The 16,614-nt window shown below is 40.7% G+C and overlaps 1 protein-coding gene across 2 annotated transcripts; it reads right to left on the bottom strand.

Annotated features, from left to right (window-relative positions):
* Positions 1 to 318: 318 nt before the first annotated feature.
* Positions 319 to 16,412, bottom strand: LOC121083947 (granulocyte-macrophage colony-stimulating factor receptor subunit alpha-like). 2 transcript variants are annotated; one of them, XM_040584878.1, is made up of 12 exons: positions 15,962 to 16,412; positions 15,095 to 15,310; positions 14,787 to 14,920; positions 11,085 to 11,208; positions 9,676 to 9,805; positions 9,409 to 9,584; positions 7,893 to 8,032; positions 4,756 to 4,794; positions 3,637 to 3,766; positions 3,116 to 3,212; positions 2,177 to 2,258; positions 319 to 695 (listed from the first exon to the last, which is right to left on the bottom strand). In XM_040584878.1, the coding sequence occupies exons 2-12, from the start codon at positions 15,177 to 15,179 to the stop codon at positions 621 to 623; spliced, it is 1,212 nt and encodes a 403-aa protein (XP_040440812.1). In that variant the 5' UTR covers positions 15,180 to 15,310; positions 15,962 to 16,412; the 3' UTR covers positions 319 to 620. The 2 variants fall into 2 exon arrangements, with proteins under 2 accessions (XP_040440812.1, XP_040440813.1); XM_040584879.1 differs by lacking the exons at positions 11,085 to 11,208; positions 14,787 to 14,920 and having other exon boundaries at positions 15,962 to 16,408.
* Positions 16,413 to 16,614: the final 202 nt, after the last annotated feature.

Raw genomic sequence — 16,614 nt, 5'->3', positions numbered from 1 at the left:
GCTGATATCAAGTTTACGGTGGCTGATCTCTTAACTTACAAGTAATGCACTTAGGCTTTAGGATTAGTTAGGGTTTTAGACATACTCCTGTCCTTTGAGATTCCTGTTGATTACAGGCCATTGCTCGATGTGTCAGCCTGTTTTCAATCCCATTCTCAATTTTTTAGTTGCCCGTGTGTACTTTAAGAGATCTGAGGAAACTTCAGGTGTGAATAGACCCATTCTTGACAGTATAACAATAGCTTTCATACACCATCGATTTTTTTTAAAAAAATTTATTCACCTCAATACATTCATTCTTATTCTTTTTAATGTAAGACAAACCCATTGTTTTTCCTTAAACAAATTAAAATGTACCTAAAACTTCTCAATGGAAATATTTCAATCATATTCACCAAATGGAAGATATCTAATCAGGAAAAGTTACCCAAACAGTTAAAGTTAGCCAAAATTAAAAGAAAATATAACGGCATTTTAAAAAATTACATGTGAGGTATCATTCTTTCTTGGCTGCATTTCTGTTTTTGCCAAGAGGAGGAGGAAAGTGATTCCAGGCTTTCCACAGGAATATAAAGTTGCCTGAGCTACGAAATGCACTTTAAAATTCCTTAGTTTCTTGGTTATTTCACTACATCAGAAACTAATATTATCTCTTCATTTTCAGATGTTATTGTCTGAATTTTGCTCTCCATCAGCTGAAGGGAAAATAAAAACTTCCATTAGTTTTATACATGTTAGGTTAGCATATACTTATGCATAATACTGAGAGTTTTTCAACTTTTGTTACATATTTTATAGAGATATTTTGCTGCTTTTTTTTCTTAGCTGATAACCTTTCCTTAGCTGGACATAACAGTGAAATTTCAGCAACTTTGTAATGCTGTCATGGACAGGGAGGACGTGTTTTTCTCCAGTGCACCACACAGGTTACCCCAGATCATCGCAAATGAATTCACTCTCTACAACTACCTGGCAGGAGGTTGTAGCGAGGTGTGTGTGGGTCTCTTCTCCCAGGTAACAAGTGATACAACAAGAGGAAATGGCCTCAAGTTGCACCAGGGGAGGTTTAGATCGGATATTAGGAAAAATTTCTTCACTGAAAGGGTTGTCAAGCATTGGAACAGGCTGCCCAGGGAAGTGGTAGAGTCACCATCCTTGGAGGTACTTAAAAAGGTGTTTAGATGTGGCACTTAGGGACATGGATTAGTGGCGGACTTGGCAGTGCTGGGTTAAAGGTCTTTTCCAACCTAAGCAATTCTATAATTCTATGAATTCATACAAAAGGATTAACTTCACTAAGGTATGAAAGTAGATGAATACACATTGGCCTGAAGTTTAGGTAATTGAACAGACCATGAGAAATTACTGGACGTAACTTGATCAACTGCTGGACAGGAAAAGGGTGCAAGTGAGATGCTGGTCCTTATGCTGGTCTGGTCAAATGCTCTGTGTGACCACTGCAGTATGTCCTGTTACCTTATAAAACCCTATTTTGAACTGTTTTCTGTGTCACCCTGTTTTCTATCCTGTGTGTGTGTCTTGTTAGCAAACTTCCTTGAAGCTGGACTAGTGGATGAGTAGGAGAGGCCTGCACCTGGAGACACCCAAGGTAAGAGATGGTAACCTAGCGGGGAGAACCAGCATATGAACGTAGAGATCAGTTGTGAGGAACTTGCAAATTTATGGTTGTTGTGAATTAAGTGAATGAGTGTGTACACACGTCTCACTGGCAAATTTCAGCCCTGCTCAGCTGGAGGGGAGCAGGAGGACTGGCATGTCTGTGACCCTATTTATGTGACTGCTGCTGGTGTTGAAGTGGTATTGGTAAAGGCACCTGTGGTGGCATTTGTAGCTGGTTGCATTAGTGTCGTCTGTGTGTGTTGTACATGTGTGTGCCTCATGTTGGGAAAATGCACAGCCTTTGCTGCTGTCTGGACCTACCAATGGGAGCATCAGTCCCTGCACCTGTGAGACCGGGATGGGAGAAACTCCCTGGTTCTGGAAGAGCACTACATTTACTTCCCTTAAAGAACTTGCCTGCTGATTTTTCTCTTGTTATTCCTCAAAATATGGCAGAGTTATCCTCTGTGTTAAGTTCCTTATAATTTAAAAAATACCTGCAGTAGAGTCGTACATACTTTTCACATAACGGATGTAAAATAGGAAGAGAACATACCTCTGGATTTGTATCAGGCAGTCCATTAAATGCATTTTTTGGCCCTGGGATTTGTGGAAATGCTGCTTCCCAACAGCTAGTCCTGGAGATCAAGAGGGATGAAGTAGAAAAGAAGAATTAAGTAAGCGTCATGTGTCAAAACCATTGCACCCTTGAACCAGCTCTTGTCTTCCACTGCCAGCATAGAAAAGAAATGAAAAATATACATGATCTCAACACAGAATGAACACATATCCAGAAAACAATAAGAATTTGGATGGTAATAGTTTCATTTTTAGTTAAGGATTCACTAGTTGTTATTTTCTTCTTTGAAAGGAAAAGGAATTTGTCCTGCTCTTTAAGTCACTACAACCAGTGACAAGTGGGTGTAAAATTTTTAACAAGTTGGAGGAACAGTATCTTCTCTGAATTACTGTCTATTTCTATACAAAGTGCGTGAAACGGCAGAATATCCATTTTCTTTCTGTTTTGCTTACATGTTTTATTTCAAGAAGCAAGCTGCTTAGCTTATGTGCTTTCAGATACTTTCATTTTGCTAGAACTATTCTAGTAAACGTTGCAAAATCTTTATAGGTAAGTACAGTCAACCTGAGTGTTTGCAATAAATTCAGCAGTTCAAGAAATCGGAAAACCTATTGCATAGACAGTCTAGATGGCAAATATTCTGAGCAGCTGTACTGTTAATATAAGTAATAGCATGTAATTGCTTTCCTTGCCATGTTGACAGAAGGGACCCTTGAAAAAGTTGTGTGGATCAGCCAGGGAGGCACTTTGGGCATCAAGATTATAGTACTTGCCTCAGGATCACTCATTTGGATTGATTTCTACTACAGTGTGAGTGAAAACATTTTATACAGAGACACCTCTACTTTATTTAAGAACTGCAGATATATTTCACACAACCACAAAAAATAAAATAAATGCATAAATTAAATTTACCTTTTGCAGAACAAAATTGTGATGATTGCCATTAAGAGTGTCACAGCTGCTACCACAAGTAAAATCCATACTGAAGAAGAAATAATTTCTTCATTTCCTGAAAGAGAAAAGTCATAAAGTATTATTGTTAATGAAGATGAATAGATGCACAGCTGTGTCAAACGTCTGCGCTGGTGACTGACTGATGAATGTCAGTCTGAAAGGTTTCACTTGGTATAAAAATCAACTCTTTAGCACCTTAGCTGCAATGTCTACTGGAATGGACTAGCACTGAGCCTATTTGTCCATCCCCTGCAGTAAGCAGGTGTCACTTCAGCTGCAAATGTAACTTTTTGTATTTGTTTCCAGTGTTGGAGTGTAAAGACATTTATTAAGTCTCTTCTTCCTCTTTGTAGTGTGGAGTGAAACAAAATGTTAGCCAATCCTTTATATATCTGTGTGTCCATCAGTATGCAGCAGTGTGTGAGGTAGACTGGACATCGCTGTGGGGAGAGTAGCCCGAGGCATGGATTTGTTCTTACCAAACTCAACGGGCACACTCCACTCCCCCCAGGTTGGGCTCACGAGGCAGGTACTGCCAGCTGCTCTCATTTTCAAGTGGTGCTTCTTTCTTGCATTGGATCTATGCAATGTGTGACTACTTCCCCCTTCCTAAAAACAAAGCAAAGCTGAGTTGTTTTTCTTTGTTATATGTCTAGGTGTTGATAATATTCAAGTGTCGTTTACCAGTGAAACTTCTACGAGGCTATGGGAGCATTGCTTGTAAAAGTAGGCTGCTGTTCCAGAGCAAAAAATAAAACATATTCATGTTCTTTATGTATAAAAACGTATGCATCTGTGTATCTAAAAAAAACCTGTCAGTAAACTTTTTAAATTTAGAAGTTTTTAGTCTTTTACATCATATCCTGTAACTTCTTATGATATAGTTTGATTTACTGACAATTTCCCTCAGCACACTGACAGACACAGAAAAATATCTTGAATTGTCTCATTTCATTACTGCTAGGATTGAGTGATTTGAGGAGTAAACTGTATGCACCTCACCTTCCTCAGTGTTTGCATTACGACTTTTCAGGAATAGCATAACTATCCAGCCAAATCTGAAAAAAAAGTAGAGGACTGCAATACTTAGCGTTACTAGAATTTGCTGAAATGTATTTGCTCTTGGAGACTTTCAGGATAGAGGTGGGATGTGCAAGCTGCACAGGTTAGAAGGAGGTGCAGCATACCTGGAGGGCAGCCTCCATCCCAAAGGGATTTTGTAGTCTTTGTTTTTCATAAACAAAATTATATTCCTAGAAGATGATTCCTCTTTGTCTCTTTTCTCTGCTGTCAGTGATGTGTAACTTCAAATTCTGTTCCAAATAGTTGAGGGGGAGAGTGGACAATATAATAAAAAACCGGAAGGTTTTTCAAAACACTTGCAAAATAGTAATAGAGTTCTGCCCTTGAATGTATAATAAATAACATGTCATGATGATTTAGCAATTTGACCCATTAATGGAATTTCTAAATAAGGATCTCATAAAGTATAGGGCATTGAACACATACTGATTTAAAGGCATTGGCATACTATTTACTTTTCACAAATGACTATGAAAATAACATGTATTGCTGATTAATAGGACAAGCAGACTTACTTGTATAGAAGCGTATATGGGTTTTCCCTCAGGATTATCCTGTAAATTGAGAAAATAAACATGATTCTTTTGGTTGCTTGTTTTGTGTTAACATAATAAGTCATTTTTATTTACTGTCCCCTTTTCTGCATTACTCTTTCTTATCTACTTAACAGTTTGTTCAGAAGAACTGGTAGTTTATCTACCATTTAGTATCTAATATGTAGTTAATCTCAAAGGCCAAGTTTACATAGTGACTAATTCTTCTAAGGAAAAGTATTTGTTTTCCTTACCACCAGAGTTGAGAAATAAATTTTATTCCAGATTGGTGATAAAACTGAAGTACAAGGAAATCAGACCTGAATGAAAACTGTAACTTTATTCTTACAGACACTAAGAAAAAAACTAATCTGTGAAATAAACTTTTTTAGTTTACATCTACTGTTTATATTTTACAATAGATGTCTCTATATTTAATTGCAAATTCTGTGTTAATATTGTTTCCTTTTTCCTCAGATGAAAATATTCAGGACTGACATGGATTCACAGATATTTTAAGCTGCCCTCCAGCTAGATACAGTAAAGTTCACTCATGTCTTCTGAATAGCCTTAATGACTGCAATGTAATGCAGTGACCACACACAACTAATGACTGTGGACTGTATCAACTCCATTAGCCTGCCAGAGTTATGCAATTTTTTAATTATTTTGAATTTTGTATTACTCAATTTTAAACCAAAAAGAACTTTATCCAAACTTGTTTTATGAAACAACTGCATGCATGCTCATGTGGCACCTGAACCTGAATTTGCAAAGCAAAATTGTTGTACAGGACAGCTTCTAGAATCTGTAAACAAGCTAGGTTAAGCACAGGAATCCATCTAGGAGGAAGTGCAACAATATAGTCTCCCTTTTTTTGTGTTTATGCTGAAATAATACATGAGAAATCAAAACAATGAGTCATGAATGACTTCAGAAAGTGGATTCCAGAGGGACAGGTGGTCTTTTGCAAATTCTGGAGGAACACGTGTGTGAAAAGGCACTGCGTTTCAAAAAAAATGAAGGAGACAGTGTGTGTGATAATTAAAAAGAGACTCCCTGCTGCAGGGGATGGTGGCACCAATCTTCTCACCTGACCTGAAGGAGGAGGTCTGCTGCTTGCCTGGGGCCAGGACCCCAGATGCTGCAGGACTGCCAGACTTGTCTGGCCATTGAGCTATTGACCCTTCCTGCTCTCCTGTGTGGGCACCAATGATATGGCTGGGGTAACCAGGATGGTCTCGAGGGTGGTTGCAGAGAGCTGGGAGGATGGTGAAAGGCAGGAAGCCCAGATGGTGTCTCCTCAGGCCTTTCAGTGAGAGGGAAAGGCTTGAGCAGAACTGCAGTCATCCAGCAGGTCAACTCCTGTCTGAGAGGCTGGTGTCATAGCCAGGGCTTTGGCTTCTATGACCTTGGGACCCTTTTTGAGAAACAGGGACTACTGAGCAGGAGTGGGATGCATCTCACCAAGTGTAGGAATGTAGGAATGGAGTCAGGAAAGACAAAGCTCAGCTGGAGTTAAGGCTGGTGAGGGAGGTGAACACAAGAAAGGTTTTTATGAGTGCACTGGCAGCAAAAGGGAGGTTAAGGAGAATGCAGGCCTGTTGGGACATTGGAAAGGCTGAGGTATTTGGTTCCTATTTAGCTCAGTTTTCACTGTTAAGGTTTGTCCTCGGGTTTCCCAGACATCCTGATCTATAAAGCCTTAACTTAAAACATCACTGGAGGAGAAACCAAGAGCCTCAACAAATATAATTTATTGGTGTCAGACATGAAAAAATGTGATTGAAATTATGTTACTCATGGTATTACCTTTTTGTTTTTGTTTGCTCCCAATCCAAGTAATTTCCAATTGTGAAAATAAAGTTTAAAGGCTGACTAATACAATATATGTTGGTCATAGTATATTAGTAAAACAATACAGGTTTATACCTGGCAATAGTAATGCAATAAATTTTACAACACTGTAGTTGCTGGATCTTGACGTGAAAATTGCTAATAATTATTGCAAAAATTCTAGGCAATTCAGGCTGTATGTGAATTGAATATTCTTTGTAAACTGAATATTAGTCGTATTAGAAGACATTAAGAAGTATGTATTACTTTACTGCGATGCACTTTGATTCCAATGTCACACAGAGCTCTCTAGAAGCTTTCTTTGCTGCAACGGCCAAGGGATTCAGGGAAGTAATGCAGTTTTGTATCAGTTAGGTGGGCTTGCAAGAAAACTTATCCATGAAATAGCGAGCCCGACCTAGACTACGCTCCCGATAGCAGCAATCTAGGGAATGCCCTCAGTCAGCCACTAGGCGGCCAAGTCTGGTTGTAAAACAGGCAGCTTTTTTCTTTGTAGTCACTGTCTGCCACCTCGTGGTCATTGGACGCAATTCTGCCAGAGGGCGAGCGGAGCACAGCAATCTCACTTCTTTCCTATGGCTGCAAAAAGACTTGTAAAGCCAAGGTCCGAATTGGACTTTCAGTCGTTTAAATAGTTCTTTCAGCAATCTGTGATTACTCTGCCTTTCTGCTTTCTCTCACATTTATTTCCCTTTTATTGAACATTATACAGCTTCAATTTTTGGACCAACAGGTGTGTTGCTTATATAAGATGTCTGGATGAGCTATTTACATTTCATATATAGCAAAATTTCATTCACGTTGATCAACTCATACTTGTTAAGTGGATGCACATTTCTCCATTGGGTATTTACAGCCCAGCTCTGCCCTTTCACAGAGCAGCAGTCGCTGGAAGGTCTCTTAATCCTGGACAGATCTAACAGGTCTTAGGAAAGAAGGGCCTTTTCTGAGTTTTGCCACAGCCAAAGCTGTGATATGTTGAAATCCTGATTAACCACACTTCTCCCCTTAGTTCCACACAGTCACAGTCACCGTCATCCAGTGTATCTCCAGCAACACCTCACCCGGGGAACAAGGATAAAAAAAAATGGTGCAATATGGCATAACAGGGTGCTTGAAAGGCACAGCCACAAAGGAGTATGGTGCTATCTATGAAGAAGGGTAACCATGCAAGAGGGCCTGATTTTTATCTTTAATCATGCATATTGGTAAATGCAAACACATGTACTAATGTTAAATGTAGGTGAAGAAATACCTCTTACCTTATACTTTATGTTGATTTCATATTTAAAACACTTGTCTTGGTTAGAGTGATTTATTTGGGGTCGTTGCCACTGGATTATGCAATCATTTTTAATTTCATCACAATTGACAGTGATATTTGATGGAGGCATGAGATTTTCTGAAAGTATATAACCAAGAATTCAAATAATTTAAATCACTTGATCTCTTTTTGCTTTGATAAAAGAGAGTGCAATTGCAAGTAACATCTCTATGAAAAAAGATATTATTTTGTATCTATTTTTCTTAGCAACTCTGTTAGAAATAATCAAAAGACCAAAGTTCTTTAAATCTTTTCCTCGGGATCAGAAAAGTACAGGGACTAAGCCAGGGAACGTGACTTAGGAGCATACAAAGATACAAGTTCCATCCATTTACTAGACTAAGAAGGTAGAGTCCTGTCTTCTTTTATAAGGCTGCTTCTACTGCAGAAGAACAAGCTGATGCTCACCCTAATGTTAGAAATCCAAAGATCATTTATTTCTTCAGGCCTCCTCACATGATGCTTTTGTGACATGAAAGTGTTGCTTGCTTGGTGTTGTGAACTATGCACTTTATTCCCTCTTTCCACAAAATTATCCATATACTTATGAGAAAGATGCTTCAGCTTTAAGAATCTAGCCAACTCCTTCACGTATCTTCCCTCATTTCATAGATGTGAGCAAAAAGATGAGGACCTTTACATTTTCATCATTGCCAAGGACTTGATTATTGTAACAGCAGAGGATAGTTACTTATGACAGAAAGGGTGATAAAAGATTGATGGGAAAGCTTAGTTTCATCTATACTATTTTACATCAATCTTTAGAGACAGGCATGGCTTATTTCTGATGGGCTATTTAGTCAAAGAACAGTCTTGTTTCACCTTGAGTTGATGCTCGGTAGAGTTGATGCTCAAGAAGGAAGCTTAATTCCTCCTTATAGAAAGAATGAAGCCTTGTTTGACCATCTTTTTGGAGACAATACCAAAATCAGTGGGACTTTGCCAAAAAGGCTTTGCTACAGTAGAAGTAATTGCACAGGATGCTTCCAAGCAGAGCGCCGCATGTGAAAGAGCACAGGAAAAAATGGGGTATTTTGTACGTATATTGATTTCGTTAATGAAGGGTATGGTGTTGGCATATGCTGTCCCCACTGGCAATGAGAAGCAATCATGCTCAGATGAACTTTTGAAAAGTCTCCTCTGTTGAAAGGTCTTTGGCCCTTATTGGAAGGCTAGCAGGGGGAAGTACAATTTCTTAAGTCCTGGGGACCTTTCTGGTGGAAAACTTAAAACCAATAAGGGTAGTTTGCTGAATAATATAAGGAAAGCTGTAGCTGTGGAGCTTTCTTGTTTAATTTCCCTCATTGCCCTTTTGCTTGGGGAATAGGTTTTCTTGAAGAGGCCACAGTCTTATTTTGTCTATTGAGACAGGGCACTTAGTTCCTTCTCAAGGATAAATGCTCTACTACCCTCATAAAATAATGAAAATAAAGCAGAAAGAAATTTTTACTTACCAATTTTATACAATTGAATGTACTCATCATAGAACTGGATCAGGGAGTCCTTGCTAGACCCGTTCACCAGGAAATAAGCTTTATTAACATCTATCCTCACATTTTGGAATCTACATCCCGTGTTTCTGCCATTTTCATCTGTAATGTAAAGCTCACATTCCATTGCATCATCATACCTGTAGATAGCAAGGCATTTTAGTTGGACATGGGCAGCGTGACATGTTGAATGAGAACTCAGACTTCCCTATCTCAAGCAGATCTACTTACCTCGAGTTCTGCCAGTAGAGGAAGTACTGAGTGTCTTCTGGAGCATCCCTGCCTGCCTGCCACGTGCAGTTCATGAGGGAAACGTTATAAATCACACAGGAGAAGTTTTCAATGGCTGACCCATTTATGCCTGCAAACACAGGAATGTCCGTGATGAGGAAAAATCATGTGACTGGATCCAGGCTGGAGGGTCTTGGTACATGCTTAGATATGTTGGACACCTGTGACTGCAGCTGGTTATTGCTTGGGTTAGGAATTACTTGCTTCATTTTAGGCAGTAACATTGGAAGATATTTTCACTGACAGATTCAATGAGTAATTTGTCATGGATAAATCCTCCAAAGATATGATAGCTGCATCTGATAAAGTAAGTCTCAGGGGAGCCTATACTGCTCTAGTACAGGCTGACAGCTGAAGTGCCTACCCCTGTGCTTTCAATTGTTCCTGTTCAAAAGGAGACTGGTGCCACGATGCCACAAAGCAAAACAGTCACCTATCATCCTTCTGTACCCTGCCATAGCATTTCTATTTGAAGGATGTTCTTCAGTGCCCTGTCAAATGAGTGGATAGCATGAGGAGGGTCCCTGTGGACTCCAAAGAAGGACAGAAAGGGAAGTGCAGAGTTGTGAACTTTTTCAAGACCTCAGGGAGGTGTAAATGTAAACTTGTGAGGTGTTTGTACTCTGCAGTGATACCTTCTTCCACCTGGGATTGACATGAGGAATCTTCTGATCACAAACATTTCAATTTACTTCTTAACGCCCAGCCTCAAGAAAACCCAGTAAGGAAACTAAACATACACTTTAAAAGGAAGGATGATTTATTCATCCTTTTATAAAGAATTATCAAGTATTTTGAGCTTGATGAGGCAGGAAGCAGTGCTGTTTAGTACATGCCAACTCCATGTTGCTTAAATGAGCAGATCTTGTACTTCATTCTCTTAACAGTCTTATATATATCACCCCCCTCATACAAAGAGGAGTAAATGTTCTCAGACCTTCCATTGTTGTGGATGGGACACTGCAAAGGCTTGGGCATTACATCATGAGATATGCAGTGACAAAATTCAAGATGTCACAGATTTCTCAATGAAGAATTTCAAAACTACAGCCACAAATGTGTTTCACTTGAATTTTTAAAGACATTCAAATGCAGTCAATAAAATATTAGCATGAACAGTTAAAAGAGAATTAGTAATTAAAAAGATGGCACCAAGTAAGGTGGCAACTGCAGACTGAAAAATTGCTGAGCTAGTTGTAGGAAACTCCTTTTCTTATCATAAGGCTGTGAACAAGAAACTGTTCATCCTAGAGGAAACAAATAAATTAAGGGATGAATGGTTTCAGTTTTTCTTTTACCCCCAGGCCATTGGAAGTAGGCAAATCCTTTCCCAAAGTCTAGCATATTACCTTGAGGAATATATCTGCATACGGTTGAGTATGTGCCATTCATGTTCACAGCTGTGACAGAAAAGCTTGCTCCATTGTGCAGAGGAGGTGCTGTATTTCCAAATGTGCACTTCATGTCCTCTGCCTGAAAAATGTCATGCAGAAGGTTTACTTTTTAGGTTTCCATCTATTGGTTTACACAGTGCTGCTCCCTGTAGAAACTGCTTTAGCTTGTGCTTGATTTGTAACAGTGGGACTACTGTGAAGTGAATAATGTAGGTACTGATGTCTTCCCAGGTTTGAGAACTCTTTTCCCAGAAGCTTTGGGTAATGAACTTCCACCACTGTAAGGTGAAGAGTTCAGTGCTTCCCTCCAGAAAATCTCATGGAAGTGTTAGGAATAGCAGTTCCTCCCCTCCTTCTACCCATAGTCCACCAAATCAGTTGAACTGCCTCAAAATAGAGCATATGTGGTTTCATAAGGGTCAACAGATGGCTGTAATATGCTTTGTACTCCTTTGAAAGACAAAGTGAGATACCTCACAAATGAATGCCTAGCCAAGGAGCTGGCTTGAGATTAATCTCCATGAACATCAGTTTTCTAAAAACTAGCATCTAAGTCATGTAGGTGCCTTGTCTATGCAGTGATGAATGAAGGCACCAACAGTGGAATGTAAGATGCATGGGATACACTGCCTTCAGAGCTTAGAGGACTATAACTTCCATGCTTAGATAGTTGAAATGAGGATGACGTGAATCTACTCAATTCTGTGATTACTTGAACAGGTGGTATAAATGCATGAAGTTATCACAGGAGTCCCCACATGTCAGAATTTTCTAGACACTGCCTACAGAAACATTAATGTTTACCATAGATGTAGTATACATCTTGCTTGACACAGTAGTGTAGTGTAAAATGCTCGCTCGCTCTCTATTTATGCGAAATAGAGCGCCAAAACCAATACCTTCCTTTTACAGTTCCTGCTCCTGAAACAACTTCATTTTGGACAGAACCTACCCAGTCAGATGCACAAGAAATATTTGGCAAATGGGTGGAGACAACTTTGAACTCTACAGGAAGAAAATTTAGCTAAGGCAGAAGTGATACATGTACAGGGATAATCCCAAGAGGACAGCTTCATGACTTGCTTCAAACTATCTGTGCAGTTTGTAAAGGCCAGTGAAAAAGAAAACTATTTTGGTTAAAAAACATAGTAGCTGCAAAACAGGAAATGCTTAGCTTGCTGTCTTCTCTTCATAGGTATGGAAACCAGACTAAATCAGAAGCAGAATTTGTCTTTTCATAAAGTACATTTCTCAAGTAATCCATTTACACAAGATCTGAGTTCTAGATCTCCTGTCTGTAATCAAAAGTTTGGATCTGAATTGGTGCTGAAGTTTAGGTCTGGAATTTGTCAAGGAATGTGAAAAATAGTAATAAGAGCTTCTACTGGTGCATTGGTCAGAAAAGAAAGATTAAAGAAAGTGTACTGTCCCTCATAAATAAGAACAGGAGGACTAGTGACAACTGACATGGAGAAGGCTGAGGAACTCCATAAATTTTTGCCTTAGTGTTCACTGGCAACCACTCTTCCCACATGTCTCAAGTCCCCGAATCTCAAGGCAGGGACTGGGGGAATGAAGTTCTTTCCATCATAAGAAAGATCATGTTTGAGACCACCTGAAGAACCTGAACATACAGAAGTCCATGGGATCCAACAAGATGCTTCCTACAGTCCTGAGAGAATTAGCTGATGTAGTTGTCAAGTCACCCTATCATATTTAAAAAGTCATGGCAGTCAGATGAAGTACCGGTGGCTGGAGAAAAGTGAATATCACACCCATTTTTACAAATGGTCATAAGGAAGATCCTGGGAACTACTGACCAGTCAGCTTCACCTCCATGCCTGGTAGTCATGCAACAGATCCTCCATGAGGTTATGTTGAAGCATACAGAGAACAGGGAGGTGATCAGAGACAGCCAACATGGCATCACTAAGGTCAAGTTCTGCCTGAGTAAGCTAATTCTCCTCTTCAAGGGAGGACTGCATTAGGGTAAGAGCAACATATATAATCTACCTGGATTTCTGTAAGATCTTTGGCATGGTCCCACACAGCATCCTTGCCTCTGAAATGGACAGGTATGGGTTTGACAATCGGGCTGCTAGATGATAAGGAACTGGCTGGATATGCACATCCAAAGATTTACAGTTGTCAATGGCCTGCTGTCCACGTGGAAACCGGTGACAAGTGGTGTCCCTCAGGGGTCTGTACTGGGACCAGTACTATTTGACATCTTCATCAACGGCATAGACAGTGGGATAGAGTGCGCCCTCAGCACGTTTGTAGATGGCACCAAGCTGAGTGGGGCAGCTGATTTGCTGGAGGGAAGGGACGCCATCCAGAGGGACACTGACAGGCTGGAGGAACAGGCCCATGCAAACCTCATGAAATTCGACCAGGCCAAGTGCAACGTCCTGCAGCTGGGTTGGGGCAGTCCCCTGTACCAATACAGGCTGGGGGATGAACGGGTTGAGAGCAGCCCTGCAGGGAGGAACTTAAGGATACTGGCAGGCAAAAAAATCGGACATGAGCCGGCAACGTGCACTCACAGCCCAGAAATCCAGTCACCTCCTGGGCTGCATAAGCAGAAGTGTGGCCAGCAGGTCGAGGAAGGTGATTCTCCCCCTCTACCCTAGTCTCATGAGACCCCACGTGAGGTACTGCGTCCAGCTCTGGGGTTCCCAGTACAAGACAGACCAAGACCTGTTTGAGGGGTTCCAGAGGAGGGCCACAAGAGTGGTCAGAAGGCTGGAACCTCTCTCCTCTGAAGGGAGGCTGAGAGAGTTAGGGTGGTTCAGCCTGGAGACGAGCAGGCTCTGAGGAGACTTTGTTGTGGCCTTTCAATGCATAAAGGGAGCTTCTAAGGAAGACCGAAAGACACTTCTTACCAGGGTCTGTAGTGACAGGGCAAAGGGCACTGGTTTTAAACTGAAAGAGAGTCGATTTAGATTGGACATAAGGAAGACATTTTTTATGATGAAGGTGGTGGGGCACTGGCACAGGTTGGCCAGAGAAGTTGTGTGTGCCCCATCATTAGAAGTGTTCAAGGTCAGGTTGGATGTGTCTTTGAGCAACCTGCTCTACTGAAAGATGTCCCTGCTCGGGGCAAGGGGGTTGAACTAGATCTTTCATTTCTTTTACCACCCAAACCATTTTATGACTGCATGAACCTGCCTGCCCCTCAAAAACCACTCCAGAAATATTTTGTCTTTACAGGCTTCTGTGTCCTAGCAGTCAGCCCTGAACAAGCATATCATTGCATCTCCAATGCCCCTGAATGCTTATGTCTTGTTTTTAGGTAAGTCAGTAAGGACCCATGTATCTAATTAAATCTGTCCTTTGTACTTAAAAAATTATTTTCTGAACAGCTATACATGCCTCTCACAAAAGTTCCTCTGAAACTAGGAAAAGAGGCAATTTTACACTTCAGTCTCATCAAGGCACTGATTCCACAAAGACCTCTGAAGGTGAGTTTCACAAGAACAGCCAGAGAGGTTGGGTATGCCTCAGTACCATGATAGGTCTCAACAAATCTGGAAAACACTGCTAAAACACAATCTTGTTCTTAACATGGATACTTTTTTCAGTTACTGGAGGATATGAAAGAAAAAGAAGAAAGTGTAATGATGTGTCTTTTAAAACTTTACATAGCAAATTTACCATTACAGTCATGGAAAAATCTCCTGCAGTCACTGAACACCAGTCCTCAGTGAAATTCATGCTGCTCATCCAATTCAGTTCCATTTTCCACTGATCCAGCATCAAATTTCTGATAGGTGAGTCTGGCATTTCCACTGCAAGTGTCACATAACAGGATCAGTAAGGTGCAGGACTGATTCCCAGATTTTTGGCTGCAGAGGTTACTACCTAGCACATCTAAGACGAGGAAAATTAAGCACAGCAACCCCTAATGAGAAGCACATTACACTTCACTTCAGAGGATTGCCCTATGGAAGTGTTCTACTCACAGTCTGTGCAGTGCCAGCCAGCACACAACTGGGTGATCAGCAACATCCACTGGGTCGTGGAGATGAGTGCACGAGGAGCCACCATCTCTTCCTTCTTGGAGAGAGAGAACAGTGAAACTTGCTCGAGGTGAAGGATGCCAGTGTGAACCACTCTACCCTGAATTTGTGTAGTCTGACTTGCTCGTATGTCTGCTTCTACACCATCTGGCCATGTTTCTGTTTTTATGGGAGGCAAGATTAGACAGGCTTCTCAAGCAGTCACAAAAATGTTCAAATAAACAGTAACAAAGTAAAAGAAGTTGCCCTTTTCTGTAACGAAAAAAAATTGTGTGATGATTTGTAAAGCTCGTGATCTCAAGGGCACTTCATAAAATTTACATACATGCGTTTGGCAACTGCTACTTTAAGGTCTAAAGTTTATTTATCTGTCTGCTATATACAAAAGTTAGGATGAGTAGACTTCAAGGGGGTGGGTAAACCGCTGCAAATAGAAAATATCAAAATGGGTCACAGCGTTATCAATCAGTCCAAGTTACCCAATGGTGAATATAGTAAGTTTGGTGAAGGTATTAGTTTATGTACTTTCAAGAAAGTTTTTGAGTACATACTTGTGGATCTAGGAGTGGTGTCCAACTTCTACAAATCCAGTACCAAACCCAGTAAGAAAATCAAAACTGTGACTAGGACCTTTCTTAGCAGACAGTAGGTACTTCATCTGCAAAAAACTTCTTTCAACTTAGCACCATTTATTGCTCTGACAGCTTTTTAGGTTTTGCCTGGGACATCACCCCTCCAGCTCTGGACTTTCTAGAGTCTCAGTGAATACCTCAGCAAACAAAATAGTTGGAAAGATAAAGATGGACCTACCTTCATTTTCAGAATGTCTTTATCTGGTTTACCTTTCTGTCATAGACTTCAGGCTCAGAGGAGATAGGAAGACTCAGATTTTAAGTGATAGCATGCCTATAAATAGGGCTGTCTCCCTTGCAGACTGTGTTTTGGGAACTGTCGTGCCATCGGAAGTGTTGCAAGATATGATGTTCATCACTTCCCTCCTGATTCTTACCAAATTAGAGTAATTGCACAGCTCTTGATTTCATAGAACAGGAACAAGCCGTTAGCTGGTTAAATTTTCCTTTCTGCTGTAGAGAGTCCACTGGTGCTTGAGAATCCAGCGAGTGCATAAAAAACTTTTATTTTACAGGTATTTCTCTCTAGATCTAAATAATACTGAGCAGTACAAAGTATCTCTCAATACAAACCATCTCTGGGGGTTGGGAGCTGTGGGGGCTCCCCGTGGTGGGTCAGGGTGGGATCTGGCAGCCAGGGCCCATCCCACCCCCAGCCAGGAGCAGCCAGGGGCACCAGGGGTGCTGACATGGGGTCCTGGGCCCTGGGCAGGGTGGGTGAGCCTTGGAGGGCTGGGCAGGGATGCTCTGTGGGGGCACTCAGGAAGATGACAATGCAAATTGTGAAAGTTCCTTAAGCCTGTGGATAAAGATGACTTCAAATCTTGGATA

This window comes from Falco naumanni, chromosome 2 (genome assembly GCF_017639655.2).
Source record: "Falco naumanni isolate bFalNau1 chromosome 2, bFalNau1.pat, whole genome shotgun sequence".
NCBI classification, from domain to species: Eukaryota; Metazoa; Chordata; class Aves; order Falconiformes; family Falconidae; genus Falco; species Falco naumanni.
Note: the sequence above shows the minus strand (reverse complement) of the source record. Positions and strands in the feature narration are given on the sequence as shown.